This window comes from Leptinotarsa decemlineata, unplaced genomic scaffold, assembly GCF_025532065.1.
Source record: "Leptinotarsa decemlineata unplaced genomic scaffold, Ldec_3_MD MMD2_tig00000505_RagTag_RagTag, whole genome shotgun sequence".
Taxonomy (NCBI): domain Eukaryota; kingdom Metazoa; phylum Arthropoda; class Insecta; order Coleoptera; family Chrysomelidae; genus Leptinotarsa; species Leptinotarsa decemlineata.
In genome coordinates this window covers 9,879,113-9,901,550 of record NW_027412549.1, presented here as the reverse complement: position 1 = coordinate 9,901,550, position 22,438 = coordinate 9,879,113, and the positions used below count along the sequence as shown (strand labels likewise).

Here is a 22,438-nt window from a genome sequence, read left to right as displayed (position 1 = left end):
TCGGCTCAGAATAATTACAGGGTTACTAACCGGTCATTGTCCACTCAGAGGACACCTGAATAAAATGGGACTATACAACGGAGACCTCAGCTGCAGATTATGCAACTAAGAGATAGAAACAGCTCTACACATCTTATGCGAATGTGAGTCACTGAATCACAGGAGGCAGGCAATATATGGACGTACAAAATTACGTCCAGAAGAATATGACGAACATCCAACACGGAACCTGTACAAACTAGTACAAGGAACGAGACTGATGGAATGGGTGTCATGAGAAGATGAGAGAATAAACTCAATGAGCCCAAGAGGCTGCAGTGTTTTCTGGAGACTTGGACTGATTGGACAAATCAGATAGCTTCTAAAAAAAAATCTTCGGAACAAATGAAATAGTTTGAGTATAGTATCGAATAGATACCATTATTCTCTGTAAGAATTGACACTTAGGTTTATTTAATAGTGTTTTTTTTATACGGAATCCAAACTTGAACTGATGTTGATGGAAAAAATAATTCCTTGAAGTTTCTTATTTCAATCATTCCCTCCGAATTACTGGACCAAAAAAGGGGTAGGTTAAAATTATCAAATACTGATATCCGGAAAACATCCAAACATCATTGTGCTAGTTCGAATCTGAAATAATAAAACATCTTCCTATTTTATTATGAGAACTTCTTTTTTATATCGGTAACAAAAAATCAAAAACACTTGAAGTCAACAATTTCATATTTTCCCGCCTTCCTCCCGACGATGACGGAAGACAGAGATTTTCAAACAACTATTACACACAATTTCTAAAAACTTCCATTTTCATATCTGATACTCTCATTCGAAAATGACATTAACCGGTTACGAGGCGAAAGCTTGTTAACGATAATAAGATAATTCACATTCGTAGGAGCTACGTCATCCAAAGAGAGTAATTTGACTTTCAAATAAACTTCATACAAAAATGTTACTTTCAAAATCGAACTGAAAAAAAATCTCATTCGAAACAATTATTTTCAAGTATATAAACAGTGAATTATACAAAAATCACTCTTTATGCCAAAAATTATTGTTTCGTCTTCAAGAAACTTCTAAGGAGTGGTAGACAACAGTTTTCGACACTTCCAGAGATATTTCGTTGTTTGCAATGTTTGGAATTTAGGCTGAATGAGAAAAATAATTTTCTGGCAATTCAATGTTCATATGAAGTTTGTGTGAAAGAAACTCCATTGCATGATCTGTACATCTTTGTGAAAAATTTATTCCGGATACAATTTCTCTTTTTTTCTCTTGAAAGTTTCTCACATTTTTTGTATGAACATGGAGAAAAGAATGAGAATTCTTTTCAATCGTTTTCTTCAAAAGTCAAAGTCAATTCAGGTTCCTCTCTAGCAATCCTTCCTGCTTTTATATCTTGCAATATATGATGGATCGTAGACGCCATACTATACGTCTATAGGTCTCATATATTGAAAAAAACACTGACATTAGGAAGGTCAAAAATATCAATTGCTTCAATTTCTTCATTAGACCAGTTATACTGTTGTTTTAAAGATATTAGCCTTGCAAACGGCAACAATCAACAATCGTCGTGGAAATATAAAGGAATGATAACGCATAATATCAAAAATATTTTAAGACAATGTGAGCCTCAAACCGTTTTTCTGACAGAGGAGAATTATAGTATTCAAATATTACATTACCATTTTTCCATTGGTGACCAATTCAGTATTGTTTTTATTTTCATTTCCACTAAAATCCTTTCTTCGGCAATTCATTGAATCCATAGAGCTAATCCCTCCTCTTGTTGGTAACGGAACTGGTTTTCGATCGACCAATGGTGATGTCATAATCTTGTGACTATTAATTCCCAAAAGTGATTTCACTTCATTTACTGGTGATGATAAATTTTTTGCTTCTTTCTGAAACTGATTCACCGTTTTAAATTTACCAATTCACTTCCATTGAGAAACGGAATCATTATCTCCGTTTGCGTTAATCATTTTATACTGTTGAATAAATTATACCGATACGGTATTGGAGGAACATCTTTTAATAAGAAAAAATCATATTTGAGTTGTCAGACAGTAATATTTCACAATAATTAAAATATCTCCATATATAATCCAACGCCCTTCGTGGTATTATACAGGGGAGTAATTGTTTTCTGATAGGTGTTAATCCATTAACCTACAGTGTAGGTAATTTGAGACTGGCCTGGAAGAATTGTTCTTTCAGAAAATTCGATCTCCAGAATATAGAAAAAATTACTAAAATGTCTCCTACGATATTTATTTATTTATTTATTCAACGAGTAACCCCCAATTTTTCCCCCCAATTCTAGTATCTACATATCTAATAAATCAACCTACATAGAGAAAATTGAAATAAAATTGTGATGAAAAAAAAAGTCTTATAAATCTAAATCACGCAGAGTATATCTAAGAGTGCTCTGAAAGATATGAAAAAAATCAATATAGGTCCCATTATCATTCGATAGAATTCTGGACAAAGGAAAATGTTTTCCATAATTACACCTATGAAAGTCGAGACTGAAAGTTTGGTTGTTACGTGTCCTTCTCGGGGGAACATGCAGATTGACTTGACAGAGAAGAGTTGGGCAATTAATTTCGTTGTTCAACAATTTATGTAGGAATATTATGTCTGCATGTGCCCGTTTTATACTGAGTTTGGGCAATCCAATAGTAGAGCGAATTTTAAAGAGCGAATGACTTTTAGCTCTCAAATAGATGACGATATCAATCTGAAAATCTTGATGAAATCATATTCAACTCCTATCATTGTAGAAATAATTCGTAGACCAATGAAATCCAATAGCTCGAATAATATTATAGTATCTGAAATGAGAACTATGGAATAATACAGTTTTTGGGCAAAAATTGCATCGACCAAAAAATAGAAAAAACTGAAAAGAAAATAAATAGCAATAAAAATTACTTATTTTACACTTTCCACGAGCAGTTATTTGGTAAGTTGTTACTTTTTCTCATGTAGTTTTCTACTTCTCATCAACAGAAGAGTTTAAAGTTAATCGCAACCGAAGTGGGTGGATTTGATCTCAAAGTTATATGAATAGTGTCTATCTTCTGAAAGTGAAATTATGTTCAAAATTATTTTTCGAACTGTGGAGAGAATTGGGTCATCTTCTCAAATACTTTATTCAAAATCATATTCAATTTTACGTAATTTCTATATACAGGGCTATTCAAATTCGTTTCTGTACATGGGGATCTCGTGAACGATAAGGGATAGAGTGTCGGTTAAAGTTGCGTATTCCAGAGATCTATTCAATAATGTGAAAAATCGAATGTAGCTCTTTTGGTTATGGTGATATATAGGAAAAACCATAAAATCCCAAATTACTTTTTTGTCTATATCATCTTTATTCGCAGACATTTTGAAAATCTGTCAACATTTTGCTATTGGCACTTGATGTGGACTTTCAGAATATGACCATGAATCTTTTATATAGGGTGTTATCTGATTTGGGCCACCCCCATCTTTGAATTTTCAAATACGGACCTATATTTTTTGTTATAGTTTTTGGATCGTAGATGTTCACTTCATACTGAGAAATTAAATTAAATTTTATATTCCGGGATGTTTCCGTAATATTTGATTATAATTAAGTGAATTATTCCCTTTCAAATTACGGCCCTGGAAATTGGTTGACTGAGTTAAATAAAAACACGATAGGAACTATCACGTCTCCCTTTGTACCGTAGAGTTTTTAGAGAGTTTTTTTTTCGTTTTTAGATACTTATTCATATTCTTTCCATTGCTCTGAGCATATTCTACAATGAACTTCGAATAAGAAAACCTTTTATGATTATCTGAAACATATCTACAACAAAAATACATGATATGTGTTTTGATGAGCAGAAAAAGAAATGATAGCAATAATAACATCCGAAACGAACACTATAATTGTAATGAAAATTGAAATGAAGTAATTTATATACAAAAAAAAAATTATTGGCACAATAAATCTTCGAATTGAAGTCCTTTCATTTCGAAACAAATATTGGGCCAATAAGATGACCTGCAAGATCACCAGATCTTACTATTTTGGCCTATTTTCTATAGGGGTAATTGAAAAATAGGATTTACGTTGGCAGAGAGATGGAAAATGTGGAAGACTCGAGATTGAGCATTTTGAATGATTTCGCAACAATGCAGCAAATAAGTGTATTAAGGGCAGTAAATAATATGAACAACCGTGTTCAAAAATGTCTCGAATTGGAGTTCATCCATTTATTGCGCCATTAATTTTTTGTGTATATAAATTACTTCATTTCAATTTTTATTACAATTATAGTTTTCGTTTCGGATGGTATTATTGCTATCATTTCTTTTTCTGCCTATTAAAATACATTAAATGAATTGATGGATGTAGCCGTTACTACGTAGTAGGAGATCAGAATGGAAAGAGAAATGAAAATTTCTATTCTATTTGAGAATGTCCATATAGAACGAAACTGCAGTAACGTTAGTTACAAATAAAAGTGGTAAAAAACAGAAATTTTCATTTTTCTTTTCAAAATACATTTGATATATTTTTTATGTAGATATAAGAGGTTTTCTTATTCGAAGTTCATTGTAGAAAACGCTCAGAGCAATGGAAAAAATATGAATAGGTACCTAAAAATTAAAATAAAAAAACTCTCGAAAAACTACGGTACATATGGAGACGTGAAAATTGCTATTGCACAATTATAATCAAATATTACCCAAACATCCCAAAATATGAAATTTAATTTAATTTCTCAATATGAAGTGAACGTTGGCGAAACAAAAAATACAACAAAAAATAAAGGTCCTTATTTAAAACTTCGAAGATGAGGGTGTCCCAAGTCAGATGACACCCTGTATAAAAAATTCATGGACATATTCTGATAGCCCACATCAAGTGCTAATAGCAAAATATGAACGGATTTTCAATATTTCTGCGAATAAAGAAGATATAGGTGAAAAAATAATTTGGGATTTTTTGGTTTTTCCTGTATATCTCCAGAAACAAAGAGCTATAATCGATTTTTTTACATCATTGAATAGGTCTCTGAAATACGCAATTTTGTCACAATTCAACCGATACCGAATGAAATGACAAAAATTAATTGAGAGCATTAACTGTTATCAGCAAACGCGACGTTGAATCTGTTCGTTTGTCGTAAGCTAGTGTTCAAGATTTGAGGTTTGAACAAAGATGTGTTCAGTCCTGGAAATGAGAGAGACACAATCAATTCACCAAAGATGGATGTATGTTTGAGAAATATTTCGATGAGAATAGAGACAGAGTTCTTCATTGAATTTGGTGATCAAAAGCGTTTCCGAAGCCTAATTATTCCAATTTTATTATCATCACTATGAAATAACTGAGGTATATTAACATCAAAATGTTCCTCGCAACAAAAACAATTTAATTTCTGAAGTCTTTCCGTTTCTCTCATGAAAACTATTTGTTCATCACAAGTCTCCACCCCACGTGAGAATTTAATTCATGAAATGAAAAAAATTAAATGAGCGCATTATGACATGACAACTAAATGAACACAATTCATTTAGAGGTCATTCATAAATAAAAATAATTTAGTTCACAGGCAATGCAGCGGAAAAATATAGAAAACGGAATGCCAGGATCAAAAAAACTTAGTCAGCCAATAAGGCTGCAGTGAATAAAAAACTTACAAATAATAGCTAAGTCAAACGGATTTCAGAAAGTAAAAAATGATGGAGATGAATAAAATATCAGAGAAACGTCTGGGTCCACATTGGAATTAAGAGTGTGTTCATGTTTGTTTTGGTTTTTCGATGTGAAAATAAATGCAACTCTATAGCTCTACAGAAAAACAGATATTTGAATGATTTAAAAGTATGTAGTATCTGAAAAATCACAATAGAAATAGTAGCATATGATTGAAAAATAATTTTTGGTAAATTTCATGAAATATTCGAAGTCGAGTTCCGCAGGACTGATACCAGCTTTCATTTTTGGTGAATTTATTTCATTTGAGTTTATTTGTATGAAATTTTGAAATTGTTTTTTTTTCTCATTCATTCTTTCATTCACAATTATTGAAACTCAAAATAGTTTTCGTAAAAATGATAATAATGAACCGATACAATTTTTTCAAGAATTTCCTTGAGGTCAAGGAACCGAAGTGTGAACCCTGGAACCTAGAAATATGTCCATTTGATATCAAAGTCGTCGACATGTCGTCGACTGAGCAGGTTGTGTTATCAACAGAGCTAAATAAGCTGATGAAAAGTGAGATAATTGATCTAATTGTGACTAAAATTCTTCCCGATACTTTCGGTGAAAATAAAATTTTACAAAGTTTTCTAAAATCCATTCAAAAATTGAATCCAGAGAGAAACTCTGTAGTTAGTGGTGATCATGTCTCAAAAAATTGTTCATCCGAGTGCATTTCATAAATTTATTATCGGATGAAAATTGGAATTTTCTATACTTCACTGAATTTGACTTCAATACTAAATTTTCCCATTTTTATAATGTTTTTCTTCAAGCTTTTGATATATCCTTTCCTGAACAGTTTCAAAAAAATTAAATAAAATCAAAATTCAAGTAGACACAAATTATGGATTACTAAGGATATCGTTGAAGAAGGTATATTACTCAGATATATTTATAATTTGAACGAGAGCCAAACCAATGTACATTTGTTGGGTCCATATAAGCAACTCTTAAAAAATCATAGACAAAAAATTGTTCTCTCAAAAAGTCAATACTTCAACAATCAATTCCTCAGGGCTCAACAAAAATCTAAAGCTGCCTGGTCTATCATCAGGAAAAATACTATTATCAACGATTCATCTAAATGTTTACCCAGCTATTTTGACATTGGCGATGATGTACTTGTTGACGATGGTCCCGGTATATCTCAAGCATTTAGTGGTTATTTTGTCGATTCAGTGGAGTCATTAGTAAAAAATACTGCACCTGATGGCATTGAAAATCGTTGTGTAAAAACTGAGAGTCTTTTCCTCTATCCAATAGATGGAACTGTACTCGTGGAAATAATTAAATTCGCATGTTCGAAAAATTCCAGTTGATGAATTGCCAGGCAATGTTTTATTTAAGGCTGCTTTGAAAATAATGGAACCTCTGATTTATCTAATCAATTTATCTTTCCCTGAAGGTATTTTTCCTTCCCGGCTTAAGCAAGCAATGGTCGTCCCAGTCTATAAAAAAAGCGATAAGCATGTAATGTTGAACTACAGAGGTATTGCTTCACTATCTCCATTTATTTGAATATATATTTGAAAAATCATATCAAAACAGACTTGTGTCCTTTTTAAATAAATACAATATCGTATCTGACAACCAATATGGGTTTCGAGTGGGCTTGTCAACCCAGGATGCCATCCTTTCTCTACATAATCATGTATTATCAAACTTTGACAACGGTGAAAAATCACTTAGTGTTCTTTTCGACTTGATACGAGCGTTTGATACCATACATCATGGTCTTCTTCTTGATAAACTGTTTGACATGGGCGTCCGTGGTCCAAGTCTGAAATGGATTGAAACCTATATAACTGGTCGTACAGAGGTTGTTAAAGTTAGGCTTCAGACTGGGTCATTTTTCTCTGAATCTCGAAACGTTGTTACAGGTGTGCCCCAAGGTAGTGTTTTCGGGCCGACACTATTTATTTTATTTGTTAATGACCTTTCGAAAATCAATCATTCACAGTGCTCTATACAATTTGCTGATGACACATATTTTACTGTCAGTGGTTCGAAATGTGAAACATTGTCAATAAGAGCAAATGATGCTGTATCCAACTTGCAAAATTATTGTTTTAAAATGGCTTGATTCTAAATAATCTCAAAACCAAAACCAATTACAATTCAGGAAACTTATTGTAGTGTATTGGTTAGGTCTGAGATTAAAAGTATTGAACAGGTAAACTATAAAAAATTTTTAGGAGTTTTTATTGATTCCCAACTCAATTGGAATCATCATGTTGATTTCATACTGAAGAAATTAGCGACACATTGTTTCGTTATATGGAGTCTGCGTAATTTTGTGTCAATTGAAATTCTCAAAACTTACCATTATGCATACAGTGTGGTACCTTTAACTGGAATAAATTCAGTAGAATTGTAGCAGAATGTTTCTTGCAAAATTCCTGAGACAGGTCGATTTTGTTTTCAAGAGAGATACATTTCTACATTCTAATGAACCAAATTACATGCATCCCTTACATAGGGTAGCTACTCCCTAAATTTTTTCAAATAGCAATGAGGGTTGATTTGTATTAAATTTTAAAGACATATTATTCCTCCAAACAGCAGTGCTCGATTTTTAAAATTTCGTCGATTAGTTTCCGAGATACTATCAATTTAATAATTTGCATACAAAATTAGCATTTTTCAAATTATTCTCATGTCTTATGAAAAATGCGCCGCTTTGAAGAAAATGTTTAAACAGGTCGATTTTGCCTTCAAGGGAGAAACATTTTAACAATGTAATAAATCAAATTACGTACACTCCTAAGCAGGGTAGCTACCCCTAGAAAATTATTAAATAGCAATAATGGTTGGGTTGTAATGTGCTTTAGAAACAATTCATTTCCCTTAACAACAGTAATCGATTTTTAAAATTTGATCAAGGAGATTATAGTGAACTATCTAGTTTTACAATAAACATAAGGGTAACGGTTAAAAAAAAAATGGTACAAATAAGATTTAATTTAATAGATGCTCAAAGTGTTCACCAAGTACATGCTGGCATAGTCCAAGCCGATGGTAAAATTCATTTCTTACATTTTTCAAAATGTCTGGAGATATTTGACGGATTTCATGACTAATGCGTTCTTGGAGTTCATGTATGGTTTCTGGTTTCGTTACATAAATTTTGGTTTTGAGGTATCCCCATAAGAAAAAGTCTAGTGGGGTAAGGTCAGGAGAGCGTGCCGGCCACTCAGTTGCACCTCTTCTGCCAATCCATCTATGTGGAAAAATGTGGTACAAGTGCTCCATCTTGCTGCATCCATATCCTTTCATCAGGCAAATCTGGATCTAACTGACTAGGGTATAGGGCAGATGAGGCCGGAACAAGTTCGTTTCGAAGAAACTTATTATATCTTTCTCCAGTCAAATTGTCATCGAAAAATATAGGCCCTATCACTTGCCTACCAATAATACCAGCCCAAACATTAATTTTCACTGGGTACTGAGTGTGAGTTTCCCTCACCCAGTGCGGGTTAACGTCAGACCAATAGCGACAATTTTGTCTGTTAACATGACCACTTAGAGTAAATGTAGCCTCATCAGAGAAAAGTAGCCATTCCGGTGATATCTGATTTCCATCAATAGCGTGCATCATAATTTCACAAAACCGAACTCTGCGATCTGCATCGTCTTCACGTAACTCTTGGACTGCACGCATTTTGTAAGGCCGTTTGCCTGCACACGCTAGCAGGCGTGTGCAGGCGTGTGCAGACCCTCACATAGGGTAGCTACCCTATGTAAGGGATGCATGTAATTTGGTTCATTAGAATGTAGAAATGTATCTCTCTTGAAAACAAAATCGACCTGTTTCAGGAATTTTGCAAGAAACATTCTGCTACAATTCTACTGAATTTATTTTCAGTTAAAGGTACCACACTGTATATTCACTCTGCTCTCAGTTACTGTATTATTTGTTTTGGCAACTGCAGTAGAATCAGTGACTTATTTTTTTTTCCAGAAAAAGATTATTAGAACAATTTGTTTTAAAAAACCACTCGATTCCTGTAAACCACTATTTGCAAAGTTGAATATATTAACTGTTACTTGCATGTATATTTTTAATTGCGTAATCTACGTTAAATCAAATTGCTCCAAGTTTCAGAACAGAGATGATACATGTCTTCTTTCGGGCTTTACCCTGAGAAAAAACTATAACATTTTAATTTCTAGTCATAAGTTAGCCAAGGTGACTAATGGACCTCATATCATATCAATAAAACTGTACAACAAGCTCCCAATATCCATTAAAAAAATAACTAGTGTGAAGCTCTTTAAACAAAAAGTTCGGAAACTATTATGTGAAAAGGTATTTTATTCGCTTGATGAATTTTTTCACTCTGATTTGGAATTTTAAATTTTAATTTTTGTATCCCTTTTATGGTCTAAATGTTATATAATATGTCATAAAATTATGTTGTTTTATGATTGTGACCTCATTGTAATTGTACTGAGTTATGTGACTTTTTCCATGCCTTCCCTAGGTCTACGGAAATGAAGATTTTTGATTTTGATTTTAGAAGTGTGAGGTAGGTGAATATTCAACGAACAGAACTTGAGCATTTGAAAGAAAAAGGAAAATGCGTTTATAAGCTGAGTATTCCTATATAGATAAATTCATTTCCATAATATACTGGATGAACTTGTTTCATAAATTCACTGTCGTTGTCGTTTGAAAATAGAAGAATAAAAACGGAAGGAAATAATTCAAAGTTCAATATGGAGTAAGTCAACATTTGTTACTATATAATTAGAAAAAAGTCAAAATTTCCATGTATTCAATCACTGCTTGAAATGGAAAAGTATTCAAAGTCTTCAATGAAATCGGTTTCGATTGACTTCTCTAAATATGATGATGATAAATATGATAATGATGAAATCTAAACGTCTGATATAAATCGTAGACATATAAGTAATACTCCAGTCGATCATTTATTTGATCAATATGTTTTTGTTGTATCTGCCATATCCGCTTCTTATGATGAAAAGTGAAACACTTCACTAAGAATCCGAAGTTACGTGGAGCAGCTGAATCTTCCATAGTTGTAAAACCACGTGAAGAAGTATTGTATTTCCACAAAGTACTGCAGACAAATGCTAAACACTAGATTGAACTGCGATAAGAGCGTTTCATTAGCTCCAAAGTACAAGATCGTTAAGTGTTTTCAGATATACAGTGCATTCCTTTTATTTCCCCCCCTTTTATTTTTTGAACGGGTCAATTAAAAAAAAATTGAAATTTGGGATAATGAAATTAAGCATGAATACTTTATTTCAAAGTGAAATTGACAGATTGAACTTTCAAGACGGAAAGAGGAGTCTTGTGACACATAATTTTGAAGTTCCTAACAGATACTTCACAATCCTAGAATATGAAGTCAATATCTTCACCTACTACAAAATGGCGTAACATTTAATAATTTTCTGAAGATAAAAACACTAATATAGATATTTCTAGAAATATTCCTTTTCATCTGCCATATGGCAATTCCAAGAACCCGGTAAGATTCGTTAAGTTATTTATTGTTTATAAAAATTACAAAAAATGTCAGTACGACAATGAACATCATTGTTCAGTTAGAATATTCTCATTTAGTTTTCGGTTTTACTACTAGAAATGTACCACGTCTCTAAAATGGTAAATTCTCGTTCAATGGAAGAAAAAACTCAAACGATTTTTATTTACGGTGCGATGCGTAACTTTCTTGAGAACAAAATTATTTTCGATGAACGTTTTCCGAATCGTCCTATCTATACAGGGTGTCCCTGGACTTCCTCTTTTCCTCTCGGGAATGTATAGATGGGGTCAAAATATCACCAGTACTTCATATAACTTTTTTTCCTAAAAGTCTTCGTAACCAAGTTACGGGCCCTCGAAGTTACAAAATGAAAAATGTTTTGCTTTGATAACTTTTCAAGTGAATATTCAAAATCATTCAAATTTTGGTAATTGACTAAACAAATGAATTCCGTCGATGAGCTTTCATGCAGGAGTCAGTTGTTTTGCTACAAAGTCAGGAACGGACTACCTCCGATGGTCCACACCCCAAAACTTTGAAATGACAGATATTTTTCAATATTTTTCAACAAAATAAGGTTACTTGGACAATTTTATGAATAAAAGTACTCGTGTGGAAAGTCGATCGGAGCAACGAGTCTTGATAAAAATGTAGTTCTACTCGACGACATCAAACCCGCTCGTCCACCATTATTTGAAATGAATAATTATTATCAAAGCAGAAATAATAATGATAACGTTAATTCAACAACATTTATAACAGGAATAATACAAAGTATGCTAAAATGAAGTCGTAAACAAAAAGTACAGTACCTATATGGAAGTTTAAGTCACAATTGTGATAGCAGATATTTTTTCAAAAGAAATATCAAGTTCTGTAGATTCGTGGTGTTTTTAAACTAACAAGCTACTCTACTATGAAATATCGAATTCATTCCATATTTTGTATGTACATAATACGTGTGGAATAATCACGTTTCGTGTTGATCAGTTATCTGAATCTCATGAAACTCAACATTCGAATGTTTCGAATTCTTCTTCACAGCTAAACTGTTGAGGAGTTTCACTGATAATTATAATTTTATGGGAGAAATTCTTCAACACGAATCTAAATTTAGCTGAAAAAACGCACATCGGAAAAATATTTACTATACTAATAAAAAGCAAACGAATGAACTACAAAAACGGCTGCACATGATCAGGTGAAAAATATCCAGGGAATAATTATGTTCCATTTCTTTCACAGATGTTGACAAAAAAACCTTTTAGAAAGTTTTGATAAAAAATGAGAAACTGGAATGCGATTGTGTTTTGTTGAGTGGTGCGTTGTCATATGACTATCATTGTATTGTCAATATTCTATAGGATATTTTGAATTTTTTTTATATGGCCGAACAGTTTACATTCAACGAATATGCAGATATGCATGTATTTTATAGACGAGCATTTTGTAATGCTGCAGAAGCTCGTCGTCTGTATTCCGAGCATTTTCCCAATCGAACGGTACCGTCAAGAGAAACATTCGAGCGTGTCGATCGCAGCTTGAGGGAGACAGGTATGTAATAATTGATAATTAATTTGAGCACGTTGTTTTATTTCGATATTATTGTAGGTACAGTTTTGCCAAAACGAGGACTGTACTGTACTCCTAGGACTGTACGTACCGTTGTATTGGAGGAAAATATCTTGGAAGCCGTCGCTGATGATCCTTCAATGAGCATCAGAAATCTATCAGAACAGTTCCATACATCCAAGTCCACTATTCATAGAATAATTAGGGAACAACTGCTCCACCCATTTCACATCCAGAAGGTACATGCCATGACACCTCAAGATTTTCCAGCACGACTGGAATATGCCAATTGGTTCATGGATAGGCAAAGAGAGGATATGACTTTTATTAATCGAGTTTTATTCACTGATGAAGCAGGTTTCAGTAGAGATGGAGTTATCAACTCTCATAATCTCCATATATGGGCCGAAGAAAATCCCCATGGGATATTGCAAACCAAACACCAACGGAAATTCAACGTGAATGTTTGGGCTGGTATCATAGGAAACCATCTTATAGGACCATTCGTTCTACAGGACCGATTGAATGGAGAACGTTATTTGGAGTTCATTCAGAACGATTTGAATGGACTTTTGGAACATGTTCCATTGCAAACCCGAAGAGATATGTGGTTCATGCATGATGGCGCTCCTCCTCATTTTAGTTTGATTGTGCGTGACCATCTGAACCATATTTTTCACAATAGATGGATTGGTAGAGGTGGGCCATATTCATGGCCATCGCGGTCTCCGGATTTAAATCCATTGGATTTCTTTCTGTGGCAAGGCTAAAAAGCCTTGTTAACGCTACACCTATTCACACAAGAGATGCATTGTTGAATAGAATAACATTACATTGTGAAGCCATACGAAACGACCTTGGAATGCTATTTCAAGTACAGAGAGGGTGTCTTCGCAGACTAAGAAAATGTATAAAGAGAGAAGGTGGTCATATCGAGCAGTTTCTGTAGCGGATTTTTCATTTCTGTTTGCTCTTGAGGCTCTTGAGTTTCGTTAGTTAAACGTGTTTGCATTATAAAAATTCGTTATGAACATTTTACCTATCATTTCCATTTTCCTTAAAAACTAATATTTTCGAATAATGGTAGACATCTCAGGATAAATGTTGTTGAATTAACGTTATCATTATTATTTCTGCTTTGATAATTATTCATTTCAAATAATGGTGGACGAGCGGGTTTGATGTCGTCGAGTGAAACTACATTTTTATCAAGACTCGTTGCTCCGATCGACTTTCCATACGAGTACTTTTATTCATGAAATTGTCCAAGTAACCTTAATTTGTTGAAAAATATTGAAAAATATCTGTCATTTCAAAGTTTTGGGGTGTGGACCATCGGGGGTAGTCCGTTCCTGACTTTGTAGCAAAACAACTGACTCCTGCATGAAAGCTCATCGAAGGAATTCATTTGTTTAGTCAATTACCAAAATTTGGATGATTTTGAATATTCACTTAAAAAGTTATCAAAGAAAAACATTTTTCATTTTGTAATTTCGAGGGCCCGTTACTTGGTAACGAAGTATTTTAGGAAAAAAAGTTATATGAAGTACTGGTGATATTTTGACCCCATCTATACATTCCCGAGAGGAAAAGAGGAAGTCCAGGGACACCCTATAGAGAATATTTGAGGGAATTTGTATCCAAATTCACAACTTTCGGTAGTGTAGGTACATAACAAATAGCCCCCAGGTCATCCGTCCATTCCGGAAGAACACCAAGTGCAAATAATTGCTGAGATGCTAGTAAATCCTGAACAGTCTACTTATTCTGTCGCGAATATTTGTGAGTTGTCTCCTTCTACTGTGTGGAGACTTTTGGAGAGGAATAGGTATTATCCATACAAAATTAAAATGGTACACCAATTAACTGAAGATGACCTTGATCGAAGAACAGAATTCTGCGAAATCATAACGGAAACCTACCAACCTACCTATCTACACAATATTTGTTTTAGTGACAAATGCCCATTTTTTTCAACGGCAATGTTCACAGACGAAACTGCCGTTATTGTATTTGAACTATGAATTATTTATACCTTTCATCCAATTATTTATGCCAACGGTGATTGGGAAAAAATTTCTCAGTTAACAATTGAACAACTTTTTGAAAAATGGTGATAGAACTATTTTTTCTACGGACTCGATTCATTCAAGTGTTAAGAAGATACTAGAACTTTTTCTAACTTTTAAAATGACATTTCATAACAAAATCATCTCTTTTTTTAAACTCTCTTTAGCGGCAGCGCGGGCATGCCGTAACAGCCGCGCGGAACCCTATATTCAACGTCAAATTAAAATTATAAATAATGGAGATAGAGTTTCGGCAGTCCAGACTTCTTTATCGGAAATTTCCTCCTATTTAACGAGCTTTTTTCAAAATTGCTTAAATATTAATATTTTTGCAGTTGTTAACGAAAAACTAATTACCATTTTTTTTAATCTTATTTTGTTAATAACAATTGCAATTTTTTATATGCACCAAAATCCTTCAGCAACATGATTTCGAATCGAATGAGCTATCGCTCATATTTTTAGGACCTTAATCTCTATGTTTTTCAACTTGTTGATTAGACCAAAAATGCCAAAAGATCAACTTTCGCTAAACCGGTGTAGCGAATAGTGGGAAGAGGAAATAGGTCAAAGCACTCGAATAAATTTGATTTGAAATCTTTTTTTTTCAATTTTTTGCCTACTTTTTTTTTCTTTCTACTATATGGTAATTTTCATTTTGTATCTTGATTATTTCATTTGTTTCATTTTATTTTCATTTCTGGTTTCATTCTCTGATATGATTGATACTCATTATAATTTTATTTGTTCCTTCATATATTTCGAATCATAGTTCAATCACATTAGACAATGGAAGTCCAAACTAATACAAGAAAACATGATATACTTTCATTTCTCGATACACATCAATAATTTGAAGTGAAATTTTGCGGTAAATTTTCTCGTGAAACTTCCTGCTGATTTCAATGAAGTGATTCATATGGAGATGAACAAACGATGCGATGTTTGAAATGAGATCTATGTCACAGCTTATATTTTTCATGGCTCACTTTGCTACTTCCATAGTTTCTAAAGCATCTGAAAATCTATTGCCATGTAACGATCTCAAGAATTCCAGACAGTTTTCATTTTCTCCATGCCCGTTTTCCAATGTGCCTTGAGCGACACAAGATTTTTATGGTCTTCAAAATCGGGTACATACTGTGTGTTCTATCAAACCAGTTTCAATGGCTTCCTTAGCCTGACCTAAATACTTTTTGTCACAATATTGACAGCCTATTTTATATATTCCCGACTTTTCATTCATCAACATCTTGTCTTCAGGGAAACCTAACCTACCATTTATTGAAGTGAACAAGAAGGCTCTTTCTAAATTCAGCTTTTTGAGATGTACATCTTTTCAAAATCACGTAGATTGTCTTTGAATTTAGTGTAAACCTCATAACGAAGTGTTTTTTCAGTACATGTCATGAACAACTTATGAAATTTTTGAAGAACACCCATGCTTTCAGCTATGACTTGGAAGGTACGATGTTGAAAAAATATAATGATAATAATAATAAATGTTCTTATTGCTACACAAACAGCAGTAACAGAGAACAAGGTTATTTATTAATGAGTAGCAAATGGCATCGTTCGCTCTTCTACCTTATGAGAACGATCGAATAGCGCTCTTGCACGCAACCACGTGAAGGGACCAGTGATCCTCGTTAACTTCAGTCCAGGCAGCAAAAATATCTTTTTCATCAAAAGCGAGGTACAGTTGCGTGTCATCTGCATATGAATGTGATGTCACATGTTTCAAATGTTCACAGAATTGAGAGGTCTAAATAGTGAAGAGTAGCGGTCCTAATATTGATCCCTGAGGTACACCACACAAGGTTTCGATCGAGTCTGATGATGTAGAGTTCAGTATAACTCTTTGTGTACGTTTATTGAGATAATCAGCAATAAGTTGCTGCTATGATGGAGAAAAGCCTATATAGTGTAGAATAGCCAACAACAATTCATGATTAATCCTGTCGAAAGCTTTTGAGTAATCAAGTACGAGAAGAAAAATCTTCTTCGCATCTATATATGAGAATATGTCATCCGTCACTTTGAGGAGAGCAGTGGCGCAGCTATGATTTGGACGGAAACCTGACTGGTGGTGTGGAAAAACATTGTGCATCAGGACGTGCTCTCGAATCTGTTCGTCAATTATTTTTTCAAGAGCTTTTGACAGGGTTCAGAGTATGCCTATAAGCCTTAGATCATTCATGCTTGTAACGCCATGTTTTTTCGGCAATGGGATAATATTTGATTGTTTCCAAACAGAAGAAAAAACAGAATTAATTAGGCAGAAGTTAAAAATGTGAACGATGCATGGCAAAATCAGAGGACAGCAATACAGGATAATCGTTGAGGATATTTTGTCTGGGCCAGAGGCCGTGAATTTGATAGAAAGTAACTTTTCTTGAACCTTCAATTCATCAATAGGAGAGAACGAGAACTGTCTAATATCCTCAAAAGTTTTATTGGAGAAATATTTGACGGTATGTTTGTCAGGGATATTCGAACCTGTACCAGAGATAAAGTTACTGTTCAGTACATTGAGATCACCAGTTAAACTGTCCGGAATGAGAGACCTCTTACTACTAGTAATAATTTTCAGATTTTGCAGTTCCTTCCATATGTTACTGCTAACGTGGGTGAGTTGGAATTGAATATATGCTTTTTTTTTCACGTTTGATTGCATAGTTTACCCCGTTACGCAAAGCTTTATAATATTCCCAATGGCGCTGCTCTCGAGATTTTTTTAATCTATTATATGCATTATCGCGTATTTGTGAGTCAAGGTGCCATTTTTTTAGTGACTCTAGCGTTTCACATCGGAGCATGGTTATCAAACAAATTTAATATAATCTCAATGAACAAATTCACTCTCTTCTCAATATTATCAGTACGGAATATCTCTGAAAAATCTATGTGAAGCAAGTGATTTTCGAATTAATGTGGATCGAAATTTCTGAAATCACGATAAATATGTGATGGAATCGACCGATACTTGCTGAAAATAAAAAATGTATTTTATTGTGAAATTTATGCCAAACAGTTTCACAAAAACGTAACAGATGTTTCCCTATATAATGACTAGGTGTGTCTTTACGTATGGGGCGTGTGATGACATACCTGAAGAAGCTATTGTATAGCGAAACACGTGTTGCGTTTTTGTGAAAATGTTTAGCCAAAGTCTCACAGGGAGTAAAAAAAAATTATATTATTCAAATATTACAATACCATTTGTCCACTAGTGATTAGTTCAGTATTGTTTTTATTTTCATTTCCACTGAATTCCTTCCTTCGGCAATTCATTGAATCGATAGAGCTAATCCTTCCTCTTGTTGGTAACGGAACTGGTTTTTGATCGACCAATGGTGATGTTATAATCTTGTGAGTATTAACTCCCAAAAGTGATTTCATGTCATTTACGGGTGATGATAAATTTTTTGCTTCCTTCTGAAAGTAATATTCATTGTTTTAAATTTTTAATTTACTTTCATTGAGAAAAAGAAGCATTATCTTCGATTGCCTTAATCACACTATTGCATAAATTATACCGATACGGCATCAGAGGAATTGGTCAGACTGCAATATTTCACAATGAATTGAGACTGGCCTGAACAAATTGTTCTTCTGGATAATTTGATCACCAGAATATAAAACAAAATACTAAAATGTCCCTCACCATATGTTTTTATACCTCTATACGGAAAATATTCACAAAAAACTTGTGAGAAAATGTCATTTGTTTTTTTTTGATCACAGATGATGAACAAATATGTGATGGATTCTGTGGACATTTGATGAAAATCTGTAACATGTTGCGTTTTTTAGAAAACGGTTCAGTGAAAATTCCTCAATGAAGTGTTTCTTGAATAAGAAGATGAACTAAATATAACGTTTCTGGGTATGCAGAAAAATAGGTATTCATTTTTCTGAACTGAACTGAAAACTCCGTGGTGGAATACGCATTTATGACATACATGTAATAGCTTTTCAATTCAGAAATAGAAGAGGTATTGTGTATGTCATTCAACTGTTAGTGCTCTATCACGGACAGAAACCATCATATTAGAAACCACTGATAATTTCAGTGGTTTCTAATATGATGTCGTGAATAAACACCTTTCTGGCGCTTACTTCAGAAACGCTGCGCTGGCTGAACCCCACGAGGTAGATAAAAAAATGTACTAGAGTATTGTACACCTTGAAAAGGTCTACAAAAAAGTTCGCGATGCTAGGTATATGTCTATCTCTTAGGAATAAACCATAAAAACCATTTTTAATCCTTTCCTTTTTTGCGAAGCGATTTCAAGCAATACGACATTAAGATTTATGCAATTGAGAACTTTCAATACATTGTGCAATGAATTTATATCAATATGGCCCTTTACATCATGTAATATAAATGAATATCATCGAAGACATTACAGATTTAAAATGCAGAGGCCCAGCGGTTGCAGCGGTACCGGCTGGTGACGCGTACCTATAAATAGCACGTCGAAAGCCTCGCTTTGCCCTAGAGAAATTTGTGATTACCAGCATCAGTAATTAGTATCAGCATTGCACCCATGCAGAGCCGAGGCGGTTCGCTAGTGGTATCATATGTGAAGGCATTCTTCCATGTATGTATAGCCAATACATGCCCGATGTGATTCAGGTCGGGGAATTGTACTAGTCGTGGTAATACATCAATTCATTCGTTGGCGAGCGAATCTACCACCAGCCGAGCGACATGTGGATGAGCAGAATCATGTATGAGGTGGAAGTTTCAACCAACAGCACCAGCAAATGGACGAACGATAGGTTGAATAATGGCGTGAGCTCCAATGAAGGGATTCGGAAAAACGAAGTCGGTTCTGCCACCGATTATCATTTAGTTCAATACTATTACTGCATCACTACTACTTCTATATGTGTGGATCTTCTGAACATTTTTACAGCAATCCACATTTCCAAATCGTCTCTACACTCATATTTGAAGAGATTCTGGATTCGTCGTCTGAATCATTTACATTCAGTTTTGATATTCTTGATACCACTCTTGTAGCGCCTCTGGACAAAGGTGAATATCTGAATGGCATCCGACTGTGGATATTGACTTCGTGGAGTTGGCCTACGGTTATCTGGTGCGATCAAATTCAGATGTAACGCGTGTATGTCCTGGATGTTATTCGACCAGGATTGATTTCTACGAAAACGCTGCCACAATTGATTTATGAGACTTTGGGAGACTCTCTCTCAGTATGCCGCATGGCACCTTCCAGAAGCCCTACAGCCCTTTTGATCCCATTCAAAGTTAAATAATGAAGTTCCATGATGAAACACAATAGTTTTAAAGCATTTGCTAAACAAAAACTGTATAGCATGAAAAAATTCGACAACTTCAGATTTGGATTGCACTGTTTTGAACCGTTGGTGTAGTAATTAATATAACTGAAGTTTTTTCCCAACTTCAAACAGTTATTCCAACACCTCGACACGTGTTTCGATCACCAAGTGATCATCTTCAAGAGAAAGATCAAACAGTTTGATCTTCATCTTGAAGATGATCACTTGGTGATCGAAACACGTGGCGAGGTGTTGAAGTAACGGTTTGGTGTTGGGAAAAACTCCAGTTATATCAATTCCAGATTGATAATTGCGTTTCAAAAACTATTGCACATAACTCTTTCGTAAAAAAACTCGACAAACTATTCATTATCTCTTTTAGGGTTCTGTTCAACTCACAAAAATCTACAGGGCGAACAACTGTATCAATTCAATTGAAATTGAACGAACTCATACATTCATTTTTAATAATTTTGTATATTATAAAAATATCCCTAGACTATTACGATATATGTTATTTGAAATATGGATTATTTTTTGAGGAATAACAACCTCTTTGTTGTGCAAAAAAGCATAATTGGTTTTGGGTTGATTCTCAACGACGAAATGTCATTTAAAGATTCGTTTGAGAGTCTGATAATATAAATTTCATATTTTTCGAATTGAAAAATATTTTTCGTCCTTACAATTTTCAACATATTTATTATAGCTTGTACAATTCTGGAGAAAATTCATCTGTACAGTCAGTAAAATTCACCCATTCTTATAGGATATTTCAATATATCTTTGACGAGTCCCTTTAAAAATGTCTACCTTTTGTTTCCATTATTTAATATATTCTCCACTTTCTCACTTTCTCGAGTATTTTAATTTCCACAATCTGAAAAATATAAAAATTATAATAGAGAACTTTATACGCATGTAGAAATATCAAATTTGTATACACACTGTTACTATATAAACTCGAAGTATTTTCCACAAATAAAAATATTCTATTCATAAGTAACTTGTATTCAATAACTTTGCCTATCATAAAAGTTTTAAGGAATTATACAGATACTTACCTCAATGTTTGGAAGGCTAAAATCTCCCTCCGTCTTTAGAATTGGAAAAATCTAAGTAAGTTAGCAGATTTTTCTTCGCTGATTCCCTTTATATGTAAATTTCATCAACAGATGTCAAATGAATTTTTGAATGTGGAATGTGTCGATGTTGTTGATGTGTCAAAATAATTATTTGATGGAATTGAGACGTGTCATGACATTTCTCACGTTTTCACTTATATTTAATTACCCAGCAACACACTTTCGAAAATGTAGGTGAAATCATCTCAAAATTCACATGAATGAATATATGACATCAAAACAAACAGATCAAAAATAACTTTTTGAAACGCTAATAAAAACATCGTCCCAGGTATCTCAAAGGTGCTAACTCTTTTCCCCTTTTTCATAAAAAAGGACGTATGCTTTTCCACTCACAGGCAATTTGGGTGATTGATTGACTTGTGAAACATACGATGTAGTACAAAGTGTTGTTTTCCATGACTGGTAGTCAAATACGATCCATTTATTGGAATACACTTTGGAATACACTTCTCTCCAGATATAAGAATTTACGTTGATTTTTTGAGTTTATTTCTCTTCAAAGTGGGGTACACTGGCAATCATGCTCGTCTTGTTGTTCCATTAATCTGATTTCAAAACGTGTTTTGGAAATTTTTATCCCGTTGATCACCAATATGTATCACCAATATAATTGTATCGTTGTTTCGTGAAAAGCTCTAACATCATATCTATTTTCAATTCATCTAATCTTTTTAGATAGTCCTGATTGATTGAATCCCTGCCAAATTCGTGAATGAATGTCATTACGATGTCGTCGATGACATAAGTAGATCAAACTCATTTCGTGTATACTCATCGATGTATACCAGTGAGGATAACAGTGTTACATGTAAGTGAAATTTTTACCTTTCTTTCAATATACTGTGTAGAAATCCTGTGAATGATAACTGATTCAATTCCATAACGAATGTTTGTAATACAAACTGAGTAGGGAAACGTGTTTTTGTATAGTTCAGTGTTCATATAAAAGTATTCGTTTCGAAAGAATGTTTTTTTTTCGAGTAATTCAATATTTATATGAAAGTAGCTATTTCAGGTGGGCTTTTTCTTTCAGTTTGTGTTTGAAAGTCACTT

General features: G+C 33.7%; 1 protein-coding gene and 1 long non-coding RNA gene across 10 annotated transcripts in view; both read right to left on the bottom strand.

The window, feature by feature from the left end:
• LOC111507988 (uncharacterized) overlaps positions 1-22,438 on the bottom strand; it is a 97,384-nt gene that overhangs the window by 59,411 nt on the left and 15,535 nt on the right. For 7 of the 9 annotated variants that reach the window (XR_012465160.1, XM_074173916.1, XM_074173914.1 and 4 more), the window contains 2 exons: positions 18,144-18,362; positions 1,692-1,916 (listed from right to left, as the gene is read on the bottom strand). Coding sequence is in view for 8 of the 9 variants with exons in the window: in XM_074173916.1 (XP_074030017.1) it covers positions 1,692-1,916; positions 18,144-18,362 (444 nt within the window). In the remaining variant the exon portion in view is untranslated. The remainder of the gene's footprint in view (positions 1-1,691; positions 1,917-18,143; positions 18,363-22,438) is intronic. The other 2 variants (XM_074173912.1, XM_074173917.1) reach the window with 2 other exon arrangements.
• LOC141481768 (uncharacterized) lies at positions 20,920-21,996 on the bottom strand. Its single transcript, XR_012465161.1, has 2 exons — positions 21,302-21,996; positions 20,920-21,117 (listed from the first exon to the last, which is right to left on the bottom strand). It is a non-coding gene; the product is annotated as an uncharacterized lncRNA (long non-coding RNA).